Here is a 24,945-nt window from a genome sequence, read left to right as displayed (position 1 = left end):
AAACAAATAATACAGTATATGTTAATAAAAAAAAAAAATGCCTCTTGCTTCATCCCACTTCAGTCATCTCACACAACTATGTTACCAGAGAATTCTTCAAAAACATCTAACAGTATGGTGGTTCCCTAGGTACATCCTTTAGTTGCTCCCCAGCATCTAAAGGACAATGTCTGGACTCCTGAACACGGATACAGATCCCCATTCAGGGTCCTGTCTGTTTCTCTCATATCACTTCCATCCACCAACTCCAGCTCATCTGCTGCCATGTAAGCAAACTGAGCCACTTATCATTTCTCAAATTTCAGATGTTTTATGTTACCCTCCCTTTGGCTGGAACAGCTTTCTTTTTTTTGTCTAGTTACAGTCCTAATCTTCCTTCGAAGTTCCACTCCAACGCCACCTCGGCCACAGGGTCATCCCTGACTACCCTCAACAGAGTAGCGCACTCCTCCTTCTGCACCTCCTAGCACACACCATAAACAGCTCTACAGCAAATACAACACAGCACACTGATTTCTGTCTCCACGTCTATCTTCCAGACTATCTACAGTGATTTCTCATCATAGGGCTCATTCCATGTTTTATTTTTGTATCCTGAGATCCTAGAACTGTTCTAAGTATCAAACGTTTGCTGATTAAATGGGGAATAAACATACCTCTACTGGTCTCACCCAAGCCAAAGAACAAGGGATAGCCTGAGCTGGAAGCTTTGTGTAGCAGCACCTGCAAGAGATAATCAAATACACAAATATTTAATCATATCTTTAAATGCATTTTATGGAATCTCTAATCCATTCTTGATTTGAGCTATTCACACCACTTCGGAGTATTTTATTCATAGATTTTTAAGTTAATGTCTTACACTTTAAAGCAATCTAAGAAGTAAAATCTTTAGACATAATAATCTTTGAAAACCATGCAATTAAAATAGAGGTAGGAACAAACTAACCTTCATGCTATATAAATGCAACTCTTAGCATGACCCAAAAAATCATTTTCTTAATTAAGAGACTGGAATTTAGTCTCATGGTCCATTCAGATTCATAATCATGTGAAAGAAGACATAAGAGATTATAATCTCCCTGTGAAACTAAGGAACCGTATGCCAAGTCCATTTGCACTAAGAACAAAGAGGGAAGGATGGAGGGAGGAAGGCAAGAGAAAAGGAAGAGTGATCCTAACTCCATGTGGCTTCAACACAGGATTCAAAACTTAAGAATAATTTAGTAAGATTTGTTAACTCACTTGAGAAACCTCAGGGAGGACTTCTGAACAGTTCCAATATTTCCAAAGTCTGGGTAGAATACTTCAACTTCCTGCTTCCCAAGGACTTGATGGATAATGACCCGATACCACCACTTATCCTCAGAAATCCTTACACAACAGAGATGTCCTGGTTGGATGAAATACTCCGGCATAGCGTACCGATCAGAAACCAGCTGATTAGAATAGCAGCGCCTACAGAATTCCATAATAGAGGGAATCACATAGGGGAAGAAAATACCAAGATCATTTTTACTAACGTATCAAGAGCAAGAAAGTCTTGGCAAAAAGGAAAAGAATCCCCACTTTTTCTGATTTGTTAATGCTTATTACTATTATTTTCCTCTTTCTTATCCAAATCCCTTCTCTTCATCGACAAACTTCTTCAAATAGAAAGTCACACATTCATTTAAGCTCATACTCTCTGAACAAAATGTAATCCAACCTTATTCCTCAGCATTTCCTAAAATGGGCATTTTTAAGCCATTGGTGGTCCGTTAATTCTCTGCAGCATGACCCTGACCCCGTCCTCTTTCAGTCTCTACCCTAGTTTCCAAGACACTATTTGCTCCCAATTCTTCCCTGTCAATAATTATTCCTATCCTGGCCCTGTAATTGCCTTAAACGTCTGGGTTCTCTGGGTTCCTCTTTTTGGGAAGTATAAAATAATAAAAGCTCAGGCTTTGGAGCCAATGACATGAGCTCAAATTCTGACTCCATCATTTACTAGCCATGTATCTTTGTCTTTCTGTGCTTCAGTTTACTTGTTGCGCATGGAGAGGATAATAAAACCTTAGTTCAAATATGTGAATGTTTGGCACAGAGCCCAAATAAAGTAGGTACTCCTTATCTATTAATATTCTTGCTGTACACAGCACCATCTCACCCACTTTCATGTCTTACACCACTACGGATAAACTGGTGATTCTCCATCGGGATCTTTAGACGCTGAATTGCTTCTGAATTTTGAAACTTTACTTCCAGCTGTACAGAAAAGATGCTAGTTTTCCCCCAATTCTCACTCTCCTCTCTTCTTCCCCTAGTAAGAGAATCCCAAATTTTCCTGAGTATATAGCCATTCAGATTTCCCAGGCTCCCTTGCATCTGGATGTGAATACTAAGCTCTGGGAAATAAGATGTGAGAAAAAGTAGAGTGTGCATGATTAGGATAGTAAATTTTATGTGTATTCTACCACAATTAAAAAAAAAAGTCAAGTATGGTGGGGTAGGGGGACGGGTTAGCCTGGTGATGGGTATTAAAGAGGACACATACTGCATGGAGCACTGGGTTATACGCAAACAATGAATCATGGAACACTATATCAAAAACTAATGATGTAATATATGGTGATTAACATAATAAAATTTTAAAAAATGAAAAAAAATCAAAAAAGAAAAGAAATAAATAAGAGTACATGTCTCTGGGGGAAAAAAAAGTCAAGTATAGAAATTCCAGCTCTTGTCTTTCAAGAAAATGGCATGCCTCCAACTTCCTACCTTCTTCTCTTTCTCCTTCCCACTGGCTGGAATGAGGAGCTGCTGGGTGTGGTGGCGAGCTACCTCCTGGACCATGCAGATGGGGGCAACACACTGTCTGCAACAGCAAGACAGGAAACACTTGCATCCCTAACACCATGGAGCTACCCTATTGGTCTGTAGTGTTTATATATGGGCTACTACGGGAAGAAGAAATCAACTTTTATCTTCTTTATGCTCCTATGGCTAAGTTATGTCTTTGTAACAGTGGCTAAACCTAATCCTAACTAATATTGTCCACTCAACATTATCAATTCCCTATACCTCATGGTCACCTTAGAGGCACCAGGTGCAAACTTCTAACCCCAGCTCAAACCTACCCAATCTCTAAAGTCAACACAGGTTTCCTAGTCTCCCTTTCTCCCTTATCTTTCTCAAACCCATGCTTGTCACCAAGACCTGACAACTGTACTTTCCCAAATTCTCTCCAATTTCTCTCTCCCTTTCCACTCTCACGCTCCTACCAAGACTAGCATAGTAATGGATGCTCTCCTGTTCACTCCACCCACCTTCTGCATTGCAACCAGAGTTATCCTGAAATACAAACCTGTTGATGCCCCTACTTTCTAAAAACCTTCAGAGGCTCCTCGTTGTCTACAGAAGAAGTCAGAATTTCTTCCCATGGTGTTCATACTCCAGCTCTTCCCTAATTCCAGTTTCACATTCAGTCACTGTCCACCCAACCTCACGCAGTGGTAACCTCAGTGCCCTATTTGTTGCTCCCAGAGCACAGCGCTACTCCTGTTGTTAATGCTATTACTGCCCTCAGTGCCGAGGACTGGACCTGCACATACACACTCACACCTTGACTGGCAAATTCTTACTTGTTTTTTAAGCCGAGCTCAAGTACCTGCTTTGTGAAGCTCTCTTCCACCTTGCCCAGGCAGAATGACCACCTCATGAAATACCCCACATATCCCCTATCTTCCCAGATAATCGTGGTGTTGACAAAGGAAAGACCACGTCTGTCTTCTCCTTGTATTCCTCATGCCTCAACATCCCAAGCACACAGCAGATATGGTATTGATAACAACAGTAGCCAACTTTTGAACTAGACTCCTTTCTAAGTACTTTAATCGTCACAACTCTGTGAGGCAGGTACTATTAGTATCCCTACTTTGAAGATAAGGAGACTAGGCCTATAGAGTTAAAGTAACTTCAAGGTCACAAAGCCCCTAAGTGTGCTTTAAAACATGTACTAAATCTTACAGGCATCCTGGAATGGAATATATGATATTTTTACTAAGTGATTTTTATGTGACTTACATTATGCCAGGTGTTCTTGGGTGAGAGAGGAGTGGAGTATATAATGTGGTAAAATTAGATTAAAAAATGGAATGCTCTTGGAGAAGTATGTAATAAATTATTCTTATATGTGACACCTATGTAAAAACCAGACACTGTTGTTCATGAATAAATCTTAAGTGACTGCAAATGTACACATTTTTCATGGTGTTTACTAAGAAAGGGCATCATTTTTCAGCAGAGAAAAGAAATTAGAGTAGTAGTAGTTGAGTAAAATAGCGATTTACCCTTTTCACTGTGTTAACATTTGCAATGATGGTAAAAAAAAAAAAAAAAAGCAAGGGGCCTTAACCAAATCAAGACAGTGGCACCAAACTTATCATTTATATGTCAGTCACACACTCACAATTAAAGAAAAAAGAAAAAAAAAGCCAGTCACTTAAGAATGTCCTTGATAAAGTAATAAAAATTGTTTATTAAGTATCAACCACTGAGTGACCATCTTTTCAATATTCTGTGTGACAAAAATGGAAGTACTATACACATAAAACACTTCTCAAGTTGTCTTAAGGAAAAGCACTTATGCACTTGAGTTGTGAATTGAACTAGCTGTTTTTGTGGAACATTTTTACTTGGAAAATGAACTAGCCATTGTTCTCATGGAACACCATTTTTGCTTGAAAGGACCGTTATCAAACTATGTTTATTCAGACTTAGGTATCTGACACACATTTTCTCAAAAATGAGATGAGCCTGTCACTTCAAGGAAAACACTGACAGTATTTGTCATCACGGATAAAATTAAAGGCTTTCAAGTGAAAATAAAGATTTTGGAAATGTTGCATCTACCACCATGAGCTTGACAGCTCCCTAATATGTAATACTTTTTGGATGAGATCAGTGGTGATATTAATAAATGTGGAAGATCTATATAACTCAGCAAAACAGTGTTTTCCAAATTACCAGTGCACGATGTTTTAAATTATTAATGGGGGTAAAAGATCCTTTCAGGGCCAGTTCTATTGAGTCCACACTTAGAAGGGCCTTACGCTTGCTTTAATGTTCTGCTATTGCTGTCCTGAAATTCTTAGTGATTTTTAAACTCAGCATCTTGCATTTTAATTTTGCACTGGAGCCTGCAATTGCATAACCAGTCCTGGTTCATTCAAAGTGCAAAGGAAGACCAACGGACTTTATCACAGGGTATGAAAAGTTCAAATTCCATACTGCAACTAATTTTTAAAAAACTACCACTTGCCAAGTTTGGGAATGTTCCAGAATTTTCTGAAATTATTAAAGATGATTTACAATTTTCTGAAAAGGCTACTAAAATACTCTTTTCCCCAACTATGTATCTGTGTGAGGCCAGATGTTTTCATATACTTCAACCAAAACAATGTACCTCAAGAGATTAAAGACAAAAGCAGATATTAAAATCAAACTTTCTTCTATTAAGACAGATATTAAAGCGATCTGCAAAAATGTAGAACAATGCCAATATTATAATTTCTGGAAAATAGTTATTTTTCACAGAACTATGTTATTTATATTCACACAAATGGACTTACCATTATTTTTAAACAAAAAAAAATTTAATGTTACAGTTTTAATTTCTAAGATAAATATCAATAAACAAAAGTTCTCCAGTCCTTAATTTTTAAAAGCCCTAAAATCAAAATGTTGAGAACTTATGATTTAGAATGAGATACATGAAAAATACACTGAAAACAACAGGCTCCTACCGCATCTCAATCATCATGTCTTCAAGTAACTCAGATGAATCCCTGCTATAGATTCGGATATAGAATTGACTAGGAGAGATGATATACTCCACGAAGACCCCCACAAGGGTACTGGTATCTAATGGTGGCAGTCTGCATAATTTCTTGTCCCGTACAGCATCTGGTGGGATATCACGATTGGCCATTGCCAGGTTGAGCTGTGACTTGTTAACTTCTACTTGCTACAAGTTAAAAAAGAAAAGAAACCACTATAAAACCTTGAGTGGCATTTCAAACTATGACATTTCTCAAAGTATATTTCATGAGTCATCTTTATCAGAATCACCTGGGAAACTATAAAAATGAAGCTTCTTAGGCATTAGCCAGGACTTACTGATCCAAAATACCTGGAAGTGGGGCTTCCAGTTATACACTTAAAAAATTCCCTAGGTGGGCACCTGGGTGGCTCAGTCGGTTAAGCATCTGCCTTAGGCTCAGGTCACGATCCCAGGGTGTTGGGATCGAGTCCCAAGCCTGGCTCCCTGCTCCTTGAGGAGCCTGCTTCTCTCTCTCCCTCTGCCTGCCGCTCCCCCTGCCTGTGCTTTCTATCAAATAAATAAATAAAATCTTTTAAAAATAATTCCCTAGGTGATCCTTACCTACATTAATATATGAAAACGACTGCCTTATGATATTAAAAGTATGTTATACAGCTACCCCATACAAAATTGCAAATATGGTACTTAAAATATTCAAGCTGAGCCAAGACAGACTGTCATCCTACCCAACCCTACCAACAAAGGTAACTTTAAAGAATGCATTAAATTTCACACTAGTCTTCCAACCAAAAATAGGGTTTCTCAAACACTCTTATTCTAAAATATCTTATTCTCCTTTAGGCCTTTCTCTTATCCTCTAGAAAATATGCAGTAGGCTTTCCAAACAAATTGTTTTCCTTCCATGAAAGAAGCCAGGTATAGATGGTAGAAGAAAAGAAGAGTAAGCAATTAATTCCTTAACAACAACAAAATAAATAACAGGAGAGGACAGCACAAAAAAGGAGAACTGTGTGGACATGTAATGAAAAAGAAAAAAGGAAAAGCACCCTATAGTTGAGGACAGGTGCAGGGCAATCTGCAGCAGCTGTTGAGACATAAAGTGAAAATAAAGCTCCTCAATTCTTCCTTCTGAAGCCCTCGACGGTTTTCCAGCCTACATTTTAAAAAACATGGACCGAGCATTGGCTATAACCTCTTGCAAAAACTGGCAAATCTTCAAAGCCATCTGAAAACTTTAAAATGAGATCTGAATGAAATTAGTTATACAAAAGATTGAAAACCAGAATAAATGCTGCATAAGGCGACTTCAGACCAAAGCTTTGCTCTAAGAAATCATGTATCTAGAAATAAGACTTTTCTAAAATAGAATTTTGGTTTGAAGAAATATTCATTTACTTTTCATAATGCTGAATCTCCAGTATACAAAGTCGTTAAACCTTACCAGCTGTAAAGGTTTTACCACCAGATTAGGCTTCTTGCAAATCTTCTGTTCTGGCTCCTTATGGTTTTTAGGAGGACAATCCCATGCAGTCTCCTCGACAGCAGCAGTAGACAGTGAATTTCTAGGGGGACTGGAGACATAAGCTTTGACTTCTATTTTCTTATCCGATTGAACTAAACATGAATTTCTGACTGATGAAACGTCTCCATCTGAAATGATCAATACAGTAGCCTGTGGATAGCTATCACAATAATTTGTATAACTTATTAAGCACATTCTATGGGCCAGGCACTGGGAAAATAATGATAAATGAGAGACATGAACCTGTCTTTGCAGACCTTTCAGTATGGAGAGATAAAAGGAAATTCTAGAAGGGAACAAATCTTAAACTATTTATGTTGGCAAGGGAGAGGGTAAGTCTGGTAAGGTTTCTTGAACTTTGACTAAAGGTTTTATTTTTCAACATCCTGATTTCAATTTATTTTTTGTTCAACTTTAGCAGTGAAAGTGCACTGTTGCTTAATGTACGATGTATGTGACTAAATATTCCATAATTCAGTGCCTTAATTTTTAGGGAATTACCAAATCAATCACATATTTTGTTCAAATTACATGTGTATGATGATTATAAGAGGTTGCCACATTAAAACAGACTCCAGATAGACCTAAAACCATAGTGGCTCCTAAAGAAAAACAAATAAAAGTCCACAAAGATGTAGGTATCCACATCTGTATCTTTTATAATGATAAAAAATAAATACACTCTACATGTCTGTCAATATGAGACTGATTGAATGTAGTCACATAAAAGAATTACATGTAGTTAAAAAGGATGAAATAAACTTATTTATGCTGATATAGAACATCCATAATACATGAAGTATAAAAAGAACGTATACATTTATATAATAATGTTTTGTACAAGAAAATTATACATATGATAAATAACTGTGTTATATATAAAAGGTTCAAAAAAGACCCATTAAAACAATTACTAGTTACCATTCTACATTGCTGCAATTATTTAATAAGTAAATGTTGCTTTTATAAGTTTTTAAAAATCTAGCAATGCTTACATATATGTTGAAAAAAATCTGGAAGACTATGTAAAAATTCTAACAGCATTTTTGGGGGAACTAAAATGATGGTAATTCTTCACTTCCAACTTTCCACTCATCTGTGATATTTTCTAAAATGAACATGAGTTATTTTAATAATCAGAAAAATCAGAAAAGATACATTTACATTTTGGACAAAAAATTGCTATCCATCGAAACCACTTGTAAAAGTTTATAGAAATATAGGGGCGCTAAAGATGTAATATATGGTGATTAACATGACAATAAAAATAAAAAAAAATATAGGGGCGCTCCGGTGGCTCAGTCGTTGGGCATCTGCCTTCAGCTCAGGTCATGATCCCAGGGTCCTGGGATCGAGCCCCACATCAGGCTACCTGCTCAGTGGGAGGCCTGCTTCTCCCTCTCCTATTCCCCCTGCTTGTGTTCCTTCTCTTGCTGTCTCTCTGCCAAATAAATAAAATCTTAAAAAAAAAAAACCTATAAAAATATAAATACAGTTGACCCTTGAATAATGCAGAGGTTAGAGACATCACCCCCCCATGCAGTCAAAAATCTGCATACAACTTTTGATTCCCCAAAAACTTTACTAATAGCCTACTGCAGACCAGAAGCCTTACTGTAACATAAACAGTTGATTAACATATATTTTGTATGTCATATATATCATATACTGTATTCTTATAATAAAGCTAAAGAAAAAGTTTAAAAAATTATAAAGAAGAGAAATTACATTTACAGTACTATACTAATTTTACCAAAAATAATCCATATATAAGTGGACCTATCCAATTCAAACCCATCTTGTTCAAGGGTCAACTGAACTATATTATACTATAATTTAGCATGACCACTGAGGGAACAGAGGAAAAAGTACATGGAATCTCTCTGCATTTGTTCATAATAACTGTATATAAATGTATAATACCCTCAATAAAAATTTCAAAAGAAAAAAAACCTTAGTCAAAAGAAAAACACAAAAAACAAACAAAAATCAAGTGCCCTAAATGCAATGTGGTATCCTGGAGTGGATCCAGAAATAGAACAATTATGGGAAAAATGGTAAAACCAAAATAAAATCTAGAGTTTCATTAATAGTAATGTATCAGTTAATTTCTTAGTTTTGATATATGTATCATGGTAATATAAGATGTTAGTATTAGGGGATATGGATGAAGAGCATATGAGAATTCATTAATATCTCTGCAACTTTTCTATAAACCTAATATTATCCCAAAATAAAAAGTTTGTTTAAAAATAAATACAAGTGCTAGGTCCCAATACACACCCATTTATTCCAAATAACCATGTATTTCTAAAAAGCTTTTGATGCACAGCCAGAGTTAACAACCACTGTTTTGGTGCTTCCCCATCAGATCACTATTTTAGAAAATTTATTTCTTCAGAGTTATCCAAATATGTGGATAATGAAGAAAGTACATTTTAAAAATTCAGACGGTCTTTGGGGCGCTTGGGTGGCTCAGGTGGTTAAGCATCCGACTCTTCGTTTCTGCTCAGGTCATGATCTCAGGGTTGTAGGATCAAGCCCTAAGTCAGGCCGTGTGCTCAGCTCGGAGTCTGCCTTCTCTCCTGCCCTCCCTCTACCCCTCCCCACACTGGCGCACTCTGTCTCTCCCTCTTTCTCTCTCTAAAATAAATAAATCCTAAAAAATAATTTAGATGGTCTTCATTAATGATACAGGTTAGCCTTACTACAACAAATATCACCAAAAAGAATGGTCATCATATCAAAGTGTTTTCAAGGCTAACGTGTAATCTGTTTGGTTGATGTGGTTACAGTAAAGAATATTATGTAAGCAATGCTTTATTTTTCCTTGTCCTTTCAGGAACAAATAATAATCAGGTTTCCATCTTCCAGAATACTCCAGACCCATCCCCACTTTAGCTATAGACAATTTACTTGGGTACCCACTATGCGGAACACTCCAAGAACCCCCAGCCCACACTCACTTCAGCTCCAGTTGTACCTCCAGGACACACTGTGCATGGAGAGTACCAGAATCCTCTGCTCTGTACCCACTTCAGCTCCAGCCATCACACCAGAGTGGTCCTAAAGCAAGTGCCCTGGGACACCCAGCCTGCATGCACTAAGCTCCAGCCAACCGACCAAAGCTGCCAGACACATACAGTCTATACAGGGGATGTTCCTACACAAGGCAATTCCTTCAAGTCTAGGAGAAGTAGTTTTCCACCTAATTCATAGAAACAAACACAGAGAGTCAAACAAAATGAGGAGAGAGAGGAATATGCCCCATATGAAAGAATAAGACAAAACCTCAAAAAAGAACTAAACCAAATGGTAATGAACAAGCTATCTGATAAAGAGTTCAAGATAATAATCATAAAGACGCTCACTTGACTTCCAGAGAAGAGTGCATGAACTCAGAGAAACTTCAACAAAGAGACAGATAATATTAAAAATAACCAATCAAAGCTGAAGAATACAATAACTGAAATGCAAAATACATTAGAGGGAATCAACAGCAGATCAGCAGGTACAGAAGAATGAATCAGCAATCTGGAAAACAGGGTAATGGAAAGCACCCATGCTGAACAGAAAAAATATTTTTTCAGATGAGGATAAGTTAAGGGATCTCTGAGACAATATCAGGCATTCTAACATTCACACTATAGGGGTCCCAAAGAGAGAGAGAGAAAAGGGCAGAAAAATAACTTGAAAAAATAATAGCTGAAAACTTTTCTGACCTGGGTTAAGAAAACAGACATCCAAGTCCAGGAATCACAAAAATCCCAAACAAGATGAATCTAGGGAGGTCCACACCAAGATACAAATTAGTTAAAATGTCAAAAATTAAAGGTAGAGAATCTAAAAATCAGCAACAGAAAAGCAACATGTTACATACAAGGAAACCCGATAGGAGTATCAGCTGTGATGGAAATGGCATGATATATTCAAAGTGATGAAAGGAAAAAACCCTATAACCAAGAATACCCCGCAAAGTTATCATTCAGAATTTAAGAAGAAATAGTTTCCCAGGCAAACAAAAGTTAAAGGAGTTCATCACCACTATAAGAGACTTATGAGAAATGTTAAAGGGACTAAGTGGAAAAGAAGAGGCCATAATTAGAAAAAAAATTATGAAAAGAAAAAATTTCATGAGTAAAAGCAAACATATAGTAAAGGTAGTAAATCAATCTCTTATAAAACTAATATGAAAGGTTAAAAGACAAACATAGTAAAATCAATATCTAAAAAATTAGTTAAGGGCCAGGAAATAAAAAGATATGAAATATGACACTATATACACAAAACTTGGGGGGGGAGGTAGTAAAACTTTTGTGTTTTTAGAATGTGTTCAAACTTCGGCAACCACCAACTAAAAATATAAAATAGACTGCTACATACATAGGATATTATATATGAACCTCATGGTAATGACAAAAACCTATAACAGATATGCAAAAAAAAAAAAAAAAAGAAAGGAATCCAGGCATAACACTAAAGAAAATATCGAATCACAAAGATAAAGCAAGAGAAGAAAGGAACAAAGAACCATAAAAAGAATCAGAAAACAATTAACAAAATGGCATTAAATATATACTTATCAATAATTGCTTTAAATGTAAATGCACTAAAAGCTCCGGTCAAAAGGCACAGGGTAGGGGCACCTGGGTGGCTCAGATGGTTAAGCGTCTGCCTTCAGCTCAGGTCATGATCCCGGGGCCCTGGGATCGAGCCCCACATCGGGCTCCCAGCGGGGAGCCTTCTTCTCCCTCTCCCTCTGCCTCTCTCCCTGCTCATGCTTTCTCTCTCTCTCTCTCTCTGTATCTCTGTGTCTCAAATGAATAAATAAAATCTTTGAAAAAAAAAAAGGCATAGGGTAACTGAATGAATTAAAAAAAAAAAAAAAAAGACATCTATATGCTGCCTTACAAGAGACTCACTTCAGACCTAAAGACACATGCATACTGAAAGTAAAGGGCTGGAAAAACATATACTATGCAAATAGAAGTAAAAAAATTAAAAAAAAGCCAAGGTAGCAATATGACAAAGTAGACTTTAAAACAAAAACTGTAACAAGAGACAAATAAAGGCATTATATAATGATAAAGAAATCAATTCAACAAGAAAATATAACCCTTGTAAACATCTATGCACCCAACATAGGAACACCTGTATACATTAAGCAAATATTAGAAGACATAAAGGGAGAAATAGTAGGGGACTTGAACACCCACTTACATCAATGAACAGATCACTCAAACAGAAAATAAGCAATAGCTTTGAACAACAGATTAGACCAGATAGACATACACAATGGAATATTATGCAGCCATCAAAAGGAATGAAATTTTGCCATTTGCAGTGACATGGATGGAACTGGAGGGTATTATGCTGAGCGAAATAAGTCAATCAGAGAGAGACATGTATCATATGATCTCACTGATATGAGGAATTCTTAATCTCAGGAAACAAACTGAAGATTGCTGGAGTGGGGGTGGGGTGGGAGGGATGGGGTGGCTGGGTGATAGACATTAGGGAGGGTATGTGCTATGGTGAGCGCTGTGAATTGTGTAAGACTGTGGAATCACAGACCTGTACCTCTGAAACAAATAATACATTATATGTTAAAAAAAAAAAAAAGATAGCAAGAAGGGAAAAATGAAGGGGTGCAAATCGGAGGGGGAGACGAACCATGAGAGACTATGGACTCTGAGAAACAAACTGAGAGTTCTAGAGGGGAGGGGGTGGGGGGATGGGTTAGCCTGGTGATGGGTATTAAAGAGGGCACATACTGAATGGAGTACTGGGTGTTATACGCAAACAGTGAATCATGGAACACTACATCAAAAACTAATGATATAATGTATGGTGATTAACATAATAAAAAAAATTCAATAAAAAAAACTGGGTGTTATACACAAACAATGAATCATGGAACACTACATCAAAAACTAATGATGTAATGTATGGTGATTAACATAATAAAATTTAAAAAAATAAAAATTAAAAAAAACAAAAAAGTAATAGAGAAGATCAAAGAAACCAAGAGCTGGTTCTTTGAAAAGATAAACAAAACTCATACATTTTTAGCCGATTCATTAAGAAAAAAAAAGGATTCAAACAAATAATTTCAAAAATGAAACAAAAAACAAACCAACACCACAAAAATACAAAGAACTCTAAGAGAATACTACACAAAATTATATGCCAACAAACTGGACAACCTAGAAGAAATGGGTAATTCCTAGGAACATACAATCTTCCAAAACTGAATCAGGAAGAAATAGAAAATATAAACAGACCAATTACTAGTAACAAAATTGAATTATTAATCAAAAAATTCCCAAGAAATAAAAGTACAGGACCAGATGGATTCACAGGTGAATTCTACCAAACATTTAAATAAAGAAGACTTAATACCTACTCTTTCAAATGATTCCAAAAAATAAAAGAGGAAAGAAAGCTTCCAAATTTATTCCATGAGCCAGAATTGCCCTGATACCAAAACCAAAGACCCTACCAAAAAAAGAAAACTACAGGTCAACATCCCTAATGAACATACAAGGCAAAAATACTCAACAGAGTATTAGCAAACCAAATTCAACAATACATTAAAAGGATCATTTACCACAACCAAGCGGGATTTATTCTAGGAATGCCAGAATGGTTCAATATCCACACATCAATCAATTATAAATTACATTAACAAAATGAAAGTTAAAAAACATATGGTTGCCTCAATTGATTCAGAAAAAGCTTTTGACAAAATTCGACATCTGTTCATGATAAATTCTCAACAAAGTAGATATAGAGGGAACATAATTCAACATAATAAAGGCCATATATGACAAACCCACAGCTAACATCATACTCAATAGTGAAAAAGTGAAAGCTTGTCCTCTCAGGAACAAGACAAGGATGTCCACTGTTGCCATTTTTATTCAACACAGTACTGGAAGTCCTAGCTACAGCAATCAGAAAAAAAAAATTGATAAGACATAAGACTGTCACTATTTGCAAATAACATGATACTATATACAGAACACCTTAAAAACTCCACCAAAAATCTATTTGAATGAATTCAGTAAAGTTATAGGATACAAAATTAATATACAGAAATCTGTTGCATGTACACTGATAATGAAGTAGCTCAAAGAGAAATTAAGAAAACAATCTCATTTATAATTGCACCAAAAAACAAAAACCAAAATACTTAGGAATAAATTTAACCAAGTAAAAGACCCGTACTCTGAAAACTATAAAATACCAATGAAAGAAATTAAGGATGACACAAATGAAAAGATACACCATGTTCATGGATTAGAAGAACCAATATTGTTAAAATGTCAACACTACCCAAAGGAATCTATAGATTCAATCCAATTCTTATCAAAATATCAACAGTATTTTTTTAAAGATTTATTTCAAAGAGAAAGAGAGGAGGGGCAGAGGGAGAGGGAGAATCCCAAGCAGACTTCCCATTGAGCAAGGAGCCTGATGCAGAGCTCAATCTCATGACCCTGAGAGCATGACTTGAGCCAAAACCAACAGTCGGTTGCTTAACTGACTGTGCCACCCAGGTGATCCAATACCAACAGTATTTTTCACAGAACTAAACAAATAATCCTAAAATTTATGTGGAACCACAAAAGATCCTGAATAGCCAGAGGAATCTTGAAAAAGAACAAAGACAGAGGTATCACAATTCCAGATTTCAAGACATACTACAAAGCTGTGATAATCAAAACAGTATAGGACTGGCACAAAAATGGACACATAGATCAGCTGAACAGAGAGCACAGAAATAAATCCATGCTTATATGTTCAATTAATCTATAACAAAGGAGGCAAGAATATACAATGGGGAAAAGAAAGTCTTTTCAATAAGCTGGGCAGCTACATGCAAAAGAATTAAACTGGACCACTTTCTTACACCATACACAAAAACAAACTCAAAGATCCAAATGTGAGACCTCAAACCATAAAGCTCCTCAAAGAAAACATAGGCAGTAATCTCTTAGACATCAGCCTTACCAACATTTTTCCAAGTATGTCTCCTCTGGCAGGGGAAATCAAAGTAAAATAAACTATTGGGACTACACCAAACTAAAGAACTTTTGCACAACAAAGGAAACCGAAATGAAAAGACAACTTACTGAATGGGGGAATATATTTGCAAATGATATATCCAATAAGGGGTTCATATCCAAAATACATACAAAACTTCTACAACTCAATACCAAAAAAAAATTATAATCCAAATAAAAATGGGCAGAAAATCTGAATAGACATTTTTTGAAAGAAGCCATACAAATGGCCAATAGACACATAAAAGATGCTAAAAAAAAAAAGATGCTAAATATTGTTAATCATGAGGGAAACGCAGAATCAAAACCATAGTGAGAAATCACCTTATACCTATCAGAATGGTTAGTATCAAGATAAGAAATAGACAAGTGTTGGCAAGGATATGGAGAAAAGGGAACCCTTGTGCACTGTTGGTGGGAATGTAAATTGGTGCAACCACTGTGGAAGACAGTGTAAAGTTTCCAAAAAAAAAACAAAAGAACATTAAAAATAAAAATAACATACGATCCAGTAAAATTCCACTACTGGGTATTTAACCAAAGAAAATGAAGACACTAATTCAAAAAGATATATGCACTCCTATATTTATTGCAGTATTATTTACAATAGCCAAGTTATGGAAGCAACCTAAGTGTCTATCCACATAAAGTCCTAGTGTATATACAATGGAATATTAGTCAGCTATAAAAAGAAATGAAATCTTGTCATCTGAGACAACATGGATAAACCTAGAGGGTATTATGCTAAGTAAAATAAGTCAGGCAGAGAAAGACAAACACAATATGATTTCACTCATATGTGAAATCTAAAAATCAATACAAACAAAATGGAAACAATCATAAATACAGAGAACTGATAGCTGTCAGAAGGGAGGGCAGTGGTGGGGGGATAGGCAAAAAAGGTGAAGAATATTAAGAGGTACAAACCTCCAGTTATAAAATAAATAAGTCACAGGAATGAAAAATACAGCATAGGGAATACAGTCAATCATATTGCAATAACATTGTATGGTGACAAAATGCAACTACACTTATCATGGTGACCACAGCATAATGTATGGAACGGTCAAATCGCTGTGTTGTACACCTAAAAGTAATATAACTGTATGTCAACTATACTTCAATTTTTACAAAATCAGGTTTGCAACAAATTGTGATTCAACTCACCAGGTGGTAGTGGCTTCATATCGGCATCAAACACCAGTAAGTCTTGTTCTCCTTCCCTGAACTCAACACGGAGAATGTCACTAAGAGCTCCAACAAGTTCTGTCACATTTAAGAAGCCCAATTTTTTTGGTGAGAGTTGCTCTTTAAAGATTATCTGTCAAAAAAAATAAATAAATAACATTAGATAGAAGGAATATAACATATACAGATGCCCTTAAACAATGCCCCTTAATTTGGACTTAGTCAATATGTGAGTTACCTTGACACCTACAGTCCCTTCCAGGCCAGTTTCAAGTTCCTTTTAAAGCATATGGTAAATTGAAGTGAAAATTAGGAGGGCTTTTTACCTCTCATTTTTAACAATATTTGATTATAAAGCAAAAGTCTTAAAAAAGGGGGGAGGAATGCACAAAATACAAAAGTCATAATAAAACTGGCTATTTATTTTCAGATAAAGAATTCACTACCACCTTCAACATGCAATAAAGTAATACTATTTTAAAATATTTCCTTAAAATTTTATGATTTCACCCTAGATGTTGAGATTAATAAGCAGGTGTCAGTGTATCTCCTACAGTATTGTTTGATTTTCTTGCCTTGCAAAAGAAGGAAAATTATACCAAATATAGAAAAAATATATATGGGATTTATATGAAATATGTTTGGTTTAAACTGCACAATGAATTGGAAGTTTGCCCTTGTGAGATCCCCCATTAAAATGTTCAAATTCTTAAACTTCTATCTTCCTAACCAAGGTAAAGCAGTTGAGCTAAACATAATTATTTTTCTGTTCCTCCAACTAGAATAGGAAATAAACACTTGCTCTGACTTAATCACCTTGGGGAAAACTGACAGGCACACAGAGGCAAACACTCTGAAAGAACTAACTCCTGACAGAGGACGGGACTGCTGTATACCTTCTTGTTCATGGACACTATGAGACCCAATTCCACTCTTTATCACTTCTCCAAGACACTTGGAAAACGGCGGCCCAGCATCAGCCAAGTCATGGTTTTAAAGGGTTGTTAATATCACATCTATAGCTAGTCATGAATATCCCGAGAGAGAAAAGTTTGGTAGAAAAAAGGGGAAGGATGATGGTGAATGAGACTTGTATCTCTACTTCTTTGCACATTACATATCATGGCTTCTTTTCTTTTTATGTCTGTTAGTCTCTTTAATGGTTTATCTTCTCTGTAAAGGGCCTAGTACTATGAATATGCAAGTCAGTCAAACACAAGACTAGGCTGGGAAGGATTTCATTAATTTTTTTAAAGCATTTTTATTTTATTTTATTTTATTTGACAGAGAGAGACACAGCAAGAGAGGGAACACAAGCAGGGGGAGTGGGAGAGGGAGAAGCAGGCCTCCCGCTGAGCAGGGAGCCCAATGCGGGGCTTGATCCTAGGACCCTGGGATCATGACCTGAGCCAAAGGCAGACGCCCAATGACTGAGCCACCCAGGTGCCCCTCATGAATTTTTTTAATACATGGTATTTAGGAGTCTCAAAAAAGTATACAGCAAAACTAAGTCTCTGACCCACTCCCATCCTTCAGTGGCCCAGGAGATCACGTCCCTGGAGGGAACCAATCATTCCAAGTTTCTTGCATTAACCATCATCCTCAGTTGCTTGAGCAACTATCTAGAAACTGTCAAAATCTAAACACACATCATGCTTCAGCAGAATAGACTATATCTGTTGTACATTTTTCAGTTAATACAGAGATAATCCCATATCAGTACATGACACAGCTGAGTTTTGCTTTGTGATTCTGAGAATCAGTATTAAGTTGTTTTTGTCCACTGACTGATATGTCAGATATATTTCTTCCTAATTCCTTTGTTATGTCTCCAGCTTTACAGACTCCCAACCATAAGCAAAGAAGTAATTGATGTATTTCTACTCCCACTCTCCTTCATTTCTCTCTTCCACCTCCAACTCAATTTTAACTTAGAGTTTAAATTTATGCCCTCTAATATATGAATATATCCTATTACATGATTTCATCTCCTCACCGTGTGGATTTTGCAGATGACATACTCTAGTGCAAAAACTATTTTCTGCATTGGTAGCTGGATCAAAGGCTTGGTCAGACTCATGCTCTATGACTTCAAGTGATGCTGTGTTTATAAAGAGGCACATAATGTCTGGTTGTCTCTTTTTTGGTGGTGTCTGGAGGCATTCCTGGTCCATACCTAGATCCACTATTTTATTAAGGGTTTTAACATAGTGAAATTCTATCAATTCTTTTTTGTTACTTAGTTGGAACATTATATAGGTATGCTCCCCTCATCTGCTACCTGGTTACCCAGTCATACCAGTCCATTTAGCAAAGCCAGGATAAGTGATTCGCTCTTTATCATTTTTCAAGAAAATAAATTGGTTCTCTAACATCCTCTAAGATGACCAGTTTTTAATATCATAAGAACTCACAGAATTAAACATATTTGATGAACTTCAAACCACTGCACGTATTATCATCACTGATACCTGAAATAACTCTTCAAGCGGATTCCTAAGCCCTTCTGATGTGAACCCAGTCTTTAATAGCCTCCTTATTAGTCTGGAATGATAAGATATTCCAGGTTCATCTATCATGCCAAATGATATGATATTCCTGGAATATATTATATTATAATATGTTTATACAATTAAAATTATCCCATAATTGCTTCCACATGTCATAATTATTAATATGCCCCATACCACATTACACAACAGTCTCAAAATTGATTAACAGTACTAACATTACCACTATCAATATAATAAAAGCAACTAAAATTTTTTGCCTATGCTGACCCCTTATCATTTTGTGGCATTGTTCTTTATCTACATTGTCAGACTATATTGCCATTACATACTATATTATCTCCTTCTAACCCTCATTTGGTCTTAGCTTTACAAGTAGCACTCATTGTCAGTTCTTTTGTCACTATCTCTCAACAATTCTAGTTTTCTGAAGTTCATTCTCCAGTAGACTCCTTGAGATGGACTCAAGGGAACAAGAGTTCTTGAATCCTTGCATGGTGATAACAGCTTCTCTGGCGCTCTATAGTTGAAGGTTAATTTTGCTAGCTATAAAATCCTTGGCCTACATTTTTTCCCTTGAGTATATGAAATAGGTTACTCCCTTTTCTTCTAGCATAAAATACTGCTGTGAAGATACCCATAACCTCATTCTGTCTCCCTTATAAGTCACTTGCTCTTTTTGTTTAGATGCCCAAAGGATTTTTTTTTTTAAGTCCAATAATTTGATGTGGGTCTTTCTGGTGAACATTCTCAGATATGTCATGTGTTCTTTCAATACATAGTTTCAAATCTTCCATTTCAGTAAAGTTCACTCAAACTATAGCTTTCAGTATTTGTTCTGTTCCACTCTTCAGTTTTATTTATACGTTGGCTCTTCTTCGCATGTTTTCCAAGTCTGTTACTTTCTCTTAAATCCTTGCCTTTGTTCATTTTTTCCTCACATATTCTTATGAAAAATTTCAAATACCTCTCTGTCAATAAATAAATAAAAATAAATAAATAAATAAATAAATAAATAAATAAATAAAATCTTTAAAAAAGAGGGAGGGCACCTGGATGGCTCAGTCGTTAAACGTCTGCCTTCGGCTCAGGTAATGATCCCAGGGTCCTGCTCCAGCAGGAAGCCTGCTTCTCCCTCTCCCACTCCCCCTGCTTGTGTTCCCTCTCTCACTGTGTCTCTCTCTGTCAAATAAATAAAATCTTTAAAAAAATATTTTCAAATACAACAAAAGGTTAAAGACTTGGACAATGAACATCTACCACCTCAGTGATATAATTATTGGTATTCTGCTATATTTGTTTTATCATCTATCCATCCATCTACCTACCAATCCATCTTATCTTTTTTAAACATTTTCAGAGTAACCTCCCAACATCAGTACCCTTCACCCCAAAATGAGTTAGCACGCACATTAACTGAGTTCAATATGTTAGTTTTTTAAGGTAAAAGTGACATACAGTGAAACATTTAAAACTTAAGCCTACCAATTAACTTTGATAAAAGCAAAACTGTGTAAATTGGTATTTTAGTGGGCACATCATTGACTGTATTCTTTAGGAAGCTCATGATGTGACTCAGCCTCAGAAAATATGTCAGACCTGGAAATATTTCAAACTTTTAAGTATATATATATATAAATGGCACTTAAACATCTTTAGAGTAGAAGAGATAAACCAAGAAATGGACCTACAGTTCACTTCTTTTTAGAGCTGAATACTCCATTGTTTGGATATACCATTATTTACCCATTCACCTACTGAAGCACATTCTAATCACTTCCAAGTTTTCACAATTATGAATAAAGGTGCTATAAACAACTGTGTGCAAAAAAAAAAAAAGGCAAAACTGTGTAACCCAAAGCCCTGTTCAATATACAGAACATTTCCATCAGTTCAGCAAGCACTTCACATGGAAGACATCCTACAGCACTGTTCTGTGTGAGGCTTCATTCAACAGCGAGTGTTTCTCAGATTCATCCATGTTGGTTCATGTATTAGCTTATTTCTTCTTAATGATGAATAAGAATTTCATTATAAAAATATACCATAATTTCTTTATTCATTTTCCCATTGGTGCATAATAGGGTTGTTTTCAGTTTGGGCAATTAAGTATAAAGCTATTATAAATATTATGTACAAGTCTTTTGGGGGGGACACAGGCTTTGATTTCTCTTGGAAAATAAGGGTATAATCCTGGGTCAAAGGGGTAAATATATAATTACTTTATAAGAAAGAGAACATTTTCCAAAGTAGTTGTACCATTTTATACTTGCATCAAAAATGTATGAGAGTTTACATTTGTGCTTTGTGCTATTAATCACTCACATATCTGCATTTGCAAACTGTTCAGATCTTTTTGCAATTTTTTTTAATGGAGTTGTCTGGCTTTCTGTAATTATAAAATGTTCTTTATGTATTCTGGATTTAAGTCTTTTTTTAGATGTACGATTGTAAATATTTCTTCCTAGTCTGTGATCTGCCTATTAATTTTTAAGTAGTCTCCTAAATATAATTTTAATAAAGTCTCATTAATTTTCCTTTAAATGATTATTGCTTTCTATGTCCTAAGAAACTCATTATCCCCAGGTTGTGAAAATGTGTTTTCTTCTAAGTGCTTTAATTTTTAACTTTTTCATTTGGATTTATGATATATCTCAAATTAACTTTTGTACATGGTATGAGGTTGGGGTTGAGGTTCATTTTTTTCCTTTATGGATATTCAGTTGTTCCAGCATCATTTGCTGAACAGATGTTCCTTTCCCCATTTAATTCCTTTGGCACCTCTGTCAAAAACCACTTGAGTGCATATGAGTGGATCTCTTCATGTATGCTCCTATATGACAAATTCATGCATTTTTCAATGTTTACAAATAGCCTGCAGGAATTGTGATGAAAAATGTAATGAATCTAGAGCATAATAACAATACTGAGACTTCTCACCCATGAATGTGTTACAGCTAAGTCCTCTTGCATTTCTCTCAGCTATGTTTAGTAGTTTTCGATGTAGATGTCTTACATTTCTTTGTTAATCTTATTTTCAAGTTACTTAAGTTTGACACTATTGTAAACAGAAATTTTTAAATTTCTTTTTCAAATTGTTTTCTGCCTTTATATGGAAATGTAACAGATTTTTCAAATATTAACCTGTATCTTTGGCCTTAGTAAATTCACTTGTTAGTCTGAGTAGCTTTTTCATGGATTCCTTAATATATCCTATGTAGACAACCATGTTTCTTACAAATAAAGACAGTTTTACTTCTCTTCAGGTTCAATTTGTGTCTTTTAGGAAATTTGTCCATTTCATCTAAGTTATCAAATCATTGGCACAGATGTTTATAATATTCCCTTATCGTCATTTTAGATCTGTAGGATCTATAATGACAAAATCTTTCTTTCATGATACTGAGATTTGTCTTTTTTTTTTTTTTTTTTAAGGATCTAGTGGTTCACCACTTTTGGTGAACTTTCAAAGAATCAACATTTTGGCTTTAATTTTCTCTTAATTGTTAATTTATTGGTTTCTATCCTTAGCTTTGTCATTTCATTCCTCCTACTTGTTTAGAGCTTACTTTGCCCTTCTTTTTCTAGTCTGCTTAAGGTAAACCCTTAAGGTCAATGATGATTTTATATCTTTCTTCTTTTCTAATTTAGGCATTTCAGAACTATAATTTCCCTTGTGAGGAATGTTCTGGCTACATCTCACAGATTTTGATATGTTCTATTTTCATTATCATTCAGTTGGAAATATTTTCTAATTTCCCTAATAATTACTTGAAAAACGGTGTTTAATTTCCAAATTATCTGAAAGGCTAATACTTAAATAATTTACTGTTTGATTTGTAATTTAATCCCTTCTTAATCAGAAAACATACTCTAAGATCTCAATATTTTGAAATTTGTTAAGACTTAATTCTATAGCCAACCAAATGTTCTATCTTGGCAAATGTCCCATATGTACTTGAACAGAAAGTGTATTCTGCAGTGTTGAGTCTAGTGTTCTATAAAATAGACCAAGATGGTAGAGAGAGTGGTTAAGACTTTCTATGTCCTTATGCATTTTTTAGCTACCTATTAATTGCTGGAAAAACAAAATCTATTTATGGAATTCATTATTTTGTCAATTTTTGGATCATTTATTTTAAAATATTAGATAAATACACATTTAAATAGTGTGTCTTCCTAAGAACTGATCCTTTGCCCTTCCTAAGAATTGATCCTTTACCAAATGGTCCTCTGATAATACATATTGCCTTGAACTGTTTTATCTGAATTTTTTTAATTCAGTTCTTTTATGCTTATTTACTGTCTTATTCATCTTTTACTTTCAGTCTCTGTCTTTATATTTATAGTATGTTTCTTGTTAATGTCATCTAGTTGCATCTTGCCTCTACATCTGGTCTCATAATTTCATTAATTCTAATATTTCACCCACTTACATTTGTGAAATTAAGATAACTGGATTTACAGCTACCATTTTGCCCTTTTTTTAAGTAGGCTCCATGCTCAGTGTGGAGCCCAGCATGGGGCTTGAACTCACAACCCTGAGATCAAGACCTGAGCTGGAATCAAGAGTTAGATGCTTAACTGACTGAGCCACCCAGGCACCCCACTATTTTTCTATTTAATTTCTTCTGATTCCATCTGTATTCTATTCCTCTAAACCTTGTTCCATTGTCTTTCCAGCAAGACAGCTGAACACTAAACCCTAAACACTAAACACTAAACCCTATCTTCCTTTGGGTTTACTATTTTTGTATAATTCCATTTTAATTTCTCTACTGGCTTAATAGCTGCAACTCTGCATTTTTATGGCTGTTTTATACATCCTTAATTTTTCAGTTAAAGATGTATAGAACTACCTCACATAAAATATAAAGAGCCTTACAACCTATAGCTCCATGTACTCCACTCATTATGCTATGGTTTTCGTGTGTATTACATCCACATATCTACATGTTACAAACCCAATTACACAATGTTATAATTTTTGCTTTAAGCAGTCATATATTTAAGTGATGAAAGGAAAATCTTTTATATATACCCATTTACCATTTCCTGTGCTCTTCAATTCTTCCTGCAGATTTGAGTGAACCTAGCATCATTTTGTTCAGCCTAAAGAATGTTCTTTAGAATTTCTTAGAGTGCAGGGCTGCTTACTATTAATTTGCAATTTTTGATCATTTGAAAACTTTTTTTTTTTTAAGATTTTATTTACTTATTTAACAGAGACACAGCAAGAGAGGGCACACAAGCAGGGGGAGTCGGAGAGGGAGAAGCAGCTTCCCGCTGAGCAGGGAGCCCAATGCGGGGCTCAATCCCAGGACCCTGGGATCATGACCTGAGCCGAAGGCAGACGCTTAACGACTAAGCCACCCAGGCACCCATGTCTTTTACTTTCATTCTTGAAAGATACTATCACTAGATATAAAATATTGGCCTAACATTATTTTTCCTTTGAGCACTTTTAAGATATCCTTCCACTCTCTTTTAGTCATTATTGTTTCTAATGAGAAGTCAGCCATCACTTGTATCATTGTTCCTCTGTGTGCATTTCTTTCACTTTCAGGATTTTCTCTGAAAATCATTTTTTGCTGGATGCTCTCAGAATTTTCTAATTATCTTTGGTTTTCTGCAGTTGACTATGATGCAAAGTTTTCTTTATATTCACTGGGTGAGGTTATCTGGGCTTCTTAAATCTGTAAACTTCTTTCACAAAAATTTGGAATATGTTCAGCCATTATTTTTTCAAATATTTTCCTATATCCTCTCCTTTCTTTCTCTCCTCACCAATTACATCTACATTAGACCATCTGGTATTGTCCTACCAGTCTC

General features: G+C 35.5%; 1 protein-coding gene across 1 annotated transcript in view; it reads right to left on the bottom strand.

The window, feature by feature from the left end:
• Positions 1 to 24,945, bottom strand: part of TDRD5 (tudor domain containing 5) — an 89,630-nt gene that overhangs the window by 34,018 nt on the left and 30,667 nt on the right. Inside the window, exons 7-11 of the mRNA XM_025878182.2 lie at positions 16,583 to 16,736; positions 7,266 to 7,474; positions 5,787 to 6,007; positions 1,246 to 1,458; positions 657 to 723 (exon numbers count right to left, since the gene is read on the bottom strand). Of these exons, the coding sequence (XP_025733967.1) occupies positions 657 to 723; positions 1,246 to 1,458; positions 5,787 to 6,007; positions 7,266 to 7,474; positions 16,583 to 16,736 (864 nt within the window). The remainder of the gene's footprint in view (positions 1 to 656; positions 724 to 1,245; positions 1,459 to 5,786; positions 6,008 to 7,265; positions 7,475 to 16,582; positions 16,737 to 24,945) is intronic.

Source organism: Callorhinus ursinus, unplaced genomic scaffold (assembly GCF_003265705.2).
Source record: "Callorhinus ursinus isolate GAN/ISIS: 27379988/994484 unplaced genomic scaffold, GSC_fseal_2.0 scaffold13, whole genome shotgun sequence".
Lineage (NCBI taxonomy): Eukaryota > Metazoa > Chordata > Mammalia > Carnivora > Otariidae > Callorhinus > Callorhinus ursinus.
The sequence above is the reverse complement of the archived record's forward strand: the minus strand, read 5'-3'. Positions and strand labels throughout refer to the sequence as shown.